This window comes from Phaseolus vulgaris, chromosome 5, assembly GCF_051622355.1.
Source record: "Phaseolus vulgaris cultivar YP4 chromosome 5, ASM5162235v1, whole genome shotgun sequence".
Classification (NCBI taxonomy): domain Eukaryota; kingdom Viridiplantae; phylum Streptophyta; class Magnoliopsida; order Fabales; family Fabaceae; genus Phaseolus; species Phaseolus vulgaris.
The window spans coordinates 21485087-21489746 of NC_143502.1; the positions used below are offsets into that span (position 1 = coordinate 21485087).

A 4660-nucleotide genomic window follows, 5' to 3' on the forward strand; every position below is an offset into this window, starting at 1 on the left:
GGATTTTATGATTAGTTGATAAGTTATTTTGAATTTATTTAAAAGAAAACTCCAAACTATAACTTTAAAAAAATATATAACTTTATTTATTCCTGAATTACAATAAATTCTTGATTAATCATAACTGCTGTAGTCTTAAATCCCTGATCATAAGAAAGAAAAGTCTTAAAAGGGTGATTGAATGTTTTTAGCGTATTTTTCCTCAATCATCCCTAAGAAATGCGATTATGTGATGAACCAGATCACCAATAACGTGTGATGCAAACATAATATATATATATATATATTTGAATTATTGCATGAATATTTCCTAAGATGTTCTTAATAATGTCTGAATAGAATCAGAATGAGAATGAGCAAGCCTATATAGAATGTTTGTGCACGTTATATAACAGTATGCATTGTTAAACCACGTACGATACCTATATAAAGGTGCAAAGAAAGTTGATGTTATATATATATACTGTTAAAGTTGGCATAAAATGTGGTGATTCAGCCACCTGTATCTATATATGTAACAGAAATTAATAGCTTCCACACTGAACGCGGAAGTTAAGCAACAGATCTTAAATCAATCTAGAAGAAAAAACAAACAAATTAAGTGTGTTCAATTCAGATTTATTCGAATTAAACCGAAACGCTTCTTCCTCTAGATGTTTCCTTCCTTTTTATCCTACTACACATCACATATATCAACATTATTCTCCTTCTTTTCTTCTCTCAGCATTAATCATCATTTAGTGCACATCACAGAAATATACATTTTTCCTATTGTAAGCTATAAACTACAACACACATTGGTGCACCGCTTCACGGTATTGTGATAAAAAAGTATAGAATCGTGGAGGGGGATTTTCCAGTTGTAATCACAAACAACACTCTCTGAGATCATTATAAATCCATTGGTGCTTGTCTCCTGAGATTATTAGGGACACAGAGAAATCTCAGAGATCAAAAGGGTTTCAAAGCTGTGTCTCTGAGAGTTGAAGGAAGACATGGATCATCAAGAGATGGCAGACGTAGAGTCTCAAAATCTAGAAACCCCCCCTGACGTATTCCTCAAAGGAAAACATCAAGTAACTCTTAAGGTATGCATGCATTCAAAACGTCCCTCTATTTTCCCCTATAATGAATGAAGTTCTTGCCTGGTTTATTCATTTCAAAGTGCCTGCATATATTTCTTTTCTATCTTTCTGTCATTATGAGTCGTCACTATATGTATTTACAGTCCTGTTGATAATTATTCTTTTCGTGGCTTCTGATTCTGGATTATACGGTTTTCAAAAAAGAAACTTGTATTTGCACGGCACACTTTTTCTTCAGCTTTCTCTTTTATTCATGGGGAAAACTTTGTTAAAATGATGTGTACAATAAAATGGTTTTGGTCTGCAGCATGCTAATGAAGAATCAATGTTGATTTTTTTGTTAATCTTTGTACAGTTTGATGACGTTGTGTACAAAATTAAGACGAAGAAAGGTGGATTACTTGCGAAGAAGAGAGAGACAGTTGTAAAAGAGATACTGAAGGGAGTGACAGGTGTTGTTGAACCTGGTGAAATGCTGGCCATGTTAGGTCCATCTGGGAGTGGCAAAACAACTCTGCTCACAGCATTGGGAGGCAGGCTTGGAGGGAAGCTTCATGGAAGCATAACTTACAATGGTGAAGCCTTCTCAAATGACATGAAGAGGAACACTGGCTTTGTTACACAAGATGATGTTCTCTACCCCCACTTGACTGTGCTTGAGACTCTGGTCTTTACTGCACTTCTCAGATTGCCCAAAAGTGTCACCAAGGAAAAGAAAGTTGAGCATGCAAAAGGTGTGATAGATCAACTTGGTTTAACCATGTGCAAGGATAGCATAGTTGGAAGCCCTTACTTGAGGGGGGTTTCTGGGGGAGAGAGAAAGAGGGTTAGCATCGCACAAGAACTACTCATAAACCCAAGCTTGTTGTTCCTTGATGAACCTACTTCTGGCCTAGACTCAACCACAGCACAAAGAATTGTCTCAACCTTGTGGGAGCTAGCATGCGGGGGAAGAACTGTTGTGATGACAATTCACCAACCTTCAAGTAGGCTATATTACATGTTTCATAAGGTGTTATTGCTATCTGAAGGGAACACATTGTATTTTGGAAAGGGATCTGAAGCCATTGAATATTTTTCTAATTTTGGATATGCCCCATCATTGGCCATGAACCCCTCAGATTTCCTTTTGGATCTTGCAAACGGTAAGCTTTATTTTCCAATGCATTTCAGCGTACTAGATGTTCTGTGATTTTTATTGAATTTTGGTGCTAGACATTTTGACTTTCAACATTTATACAATTTGATAGATGAATATCATGTTAACTGAACTAGATTCTGTTGCTACTAGTAGTACCCTAAATGTGAGTTCTGGGAAAGAGCTTCTGATTTTAATTTTTATAAAAGTGAACAATTGATCTTGGATTGTTCCAACTCACTTTGCTAATTCTGGATTAACTGCAGGTATCTACACTGATGAATTTAATGCGGATCATACTATAGATAAACAGAAATTGATTTCGGTATGTAAGGTAAACTGTGTTGCACAATCGAAGCCAGCACTTAAAGGAATCTATGACTCTGGCAAAGATCAGAATAGATTACAAGAAAAGGACTCTGAAAAATGGCCTACCAACTGGGGACAGCAATTCCTTGTACTATTAAGAAGAGACGTCAAAGAGAGAAGGCATGAATCATTCTCTGTTTTGCGGGTTTGTCAGGTCCTTGTGGTTGCTCTTATTTCAGGACTACTCTGGTATAAGTCTGATATCTCACATTTGCAGGATCAGGTAAAAATTCAAAATATCCTGTTTTCATTTTAGATATAACTTTATCTCAATTTTCTGTACAACTGCGCTTAACTTACCCAGTACCCATTTTTTATTAGAGCTTAACAGATCTGTATGTATAAAATTGTAAATTTACAAAATTACTCTTTTGAATGGACAAATCTTAGCTGTGATTTCTTAGGTGTTCCTATTTTGTTCTCAAATCAGAATTAGATTTATTTTAGTACTATGTGTGATAAAAAAAATTGCACTAAATGTTGGTATAAGTTACAGAACATATATCAAAAACACCTATATAGAACTGAATGTAAGTATTTTTTTTCTGAATCTATAGGTATAATTGGTTTTCACTAGTTAGTTTTGGGTAGAGAATTGAATTAAATTATGATAAGAATGACTGAAATACAATTTTGATTGCTGAACATGCAGATTGGGCTTCTATTCTTCATATCTGGCTTTTGGGGGTTTTTCCCTCTCTTTCAAGCAATTTTCACCTTTCCTCAAGAGCTAACGATGCTACAGAAAGAAAGATCTTCTGGAATGTACAGGCTTTCCTCATATTTCATGTCAAGGGTGGTAGCTGACCTTCCCATGGAACTTGTTCTTCCCACCATATTCCTTTTCATAACCTATTGGATGGCAGGGTTGAAGGCCAACGTGGTGAACTTCATGTACACATTGCTCTCTCTCTTACTCAATGTGTTAACAGCACAAGGTCTAGGCCTTGCCCTTGGTGCTTGTGTAATGGATCAAAAAGCTGCAACCACACTTGCCTCAGTGATCATGCTATGCTTTTTGCTGGCTGGTGGATTTTATGTTCAGCATGTTCCAAATTTTATAGCATGGATTAAGTACATTTCCATCAGCTACTACACGTACCAGCTCTTCATTGGATCTCAATATAGCTATGGTGAGACATACCCTTGTTTGACTGGCCAGTGCTCAATTGTGGAGTTTCCTTCTATAAAGCAAATAGGGGTTCATTTTGGATTGCATGACCAACTCATGGCTGCATTAGGTCTGTTGATAATGCTCATAGTTTACAGACTTATAGCCTATATTGCTCTTATGAGGATTGGAGTGATAAAGAACTAGCTTAGTCAAGTCAACTTCCCTGTATCAGGTTTAGTTAATAGATTTTTCCTTTTTCCTTTTTCCTTTTCAACTCAAACTTAATTCCAGTGCTGCAGTGTCATGCAGAAAGGGAACTAGCTAGCTGATGTGAAACTTCTGATGGACAGAGTAACATATGCATTTGATATAAACAACTCCATAAAGAGAACATTAAGATGATATAAGTAGGATTACTAAGAGTATCTATAATGTAAAAATTCAATTTCAGTTTTTTAATTTTCTTTTTAACAAGTTATAAAATTTAAGATTGTTTTCGATTTGCAAAATTACACTCCTTTTAACTTTTAAATTTGTATTTTTATGAAAACAAAATAGATCACATTGATCATACATGGTACATTCAACATAGACCCTTACCTACATTCATCATTCTAGAATTGTTGTTTTTGAAGTAGACATGGTGAGTTAGAAATGATGTATGAAAGGTAAAAACAAAAACAATTTTTTTTAGCGGTTTTATTTTGTAGTTAAGCAAACCAAGCTAGATCTAGGTTAAATATATTTTTCGCTTTTGTATTATAATACGAAATTAATTTTTGTCTTTTGGTTCAAACTTTAAATCATCCAAGTACCTCTAATATGGAAATTATTATTAGTTTTTTTCATAATTCGTTGTTGTTTTAATTGCATACTGATGTCCACGGTAATTACTTTCAATGGGTTGATGAATTTGAACCTCAAATTGAATCAATTCCACGACATATTCTCATT

General features: G+C 34.9%; 1 protein-coding gene across 1 annotated transcript; it reads left to right on the forward strand.

The window, feature by feature from the left end:
- The first annotated feature begins 541 nt into the window (after window positions 1–541).
- ABCG9 (ABC-2 type transporter family protein) lies at window positions 542–4113 on the forward strand. The gene is made up of 4 exons (XM_068642502.2): window positions 542–1088; window positions 1441–2230; window positions 2490–2815; window positions 3245–4113. The coding sequence occupies exons 1-4, from the start codon at window positions 996–998 to the stop codon at window positions 3908–3910; spliced, it is 1875 nt and encodes a 624-aa protein (XP_068498603.2). The 5' UTR covers window positions 542–995; the 3' UTR covers window positions 3911–4113.
- The last annotated feature ends 547 nt before the right edge of the window (window positions 4114–4660 follow it).

Excerpts from the sequence above, each read along its gene's own strand:
- ABCG9 (XM_068642502.2), top strand. The coding sequence starts at position 996 with ATGGATCATCAAGAGATGGCAGACGTAGAGTCTCAAAATCTAGAAACC. Across the intron at positions 2,231-2,489 it reads CCTTTTGGATCTTGCAAACG|GTATCTACACTGATGAATTT; the intron begins GTAAGCTTTATT and ends GATTAACTGCAG. Across the intron at positions 2,816-3,244 it reads TCTCACATTTGCAGGATCAG|ATTGGGCTTCTATTCTTCAT; the intron begins GTAAAAATTCAA and ends CTGAACATGCAG.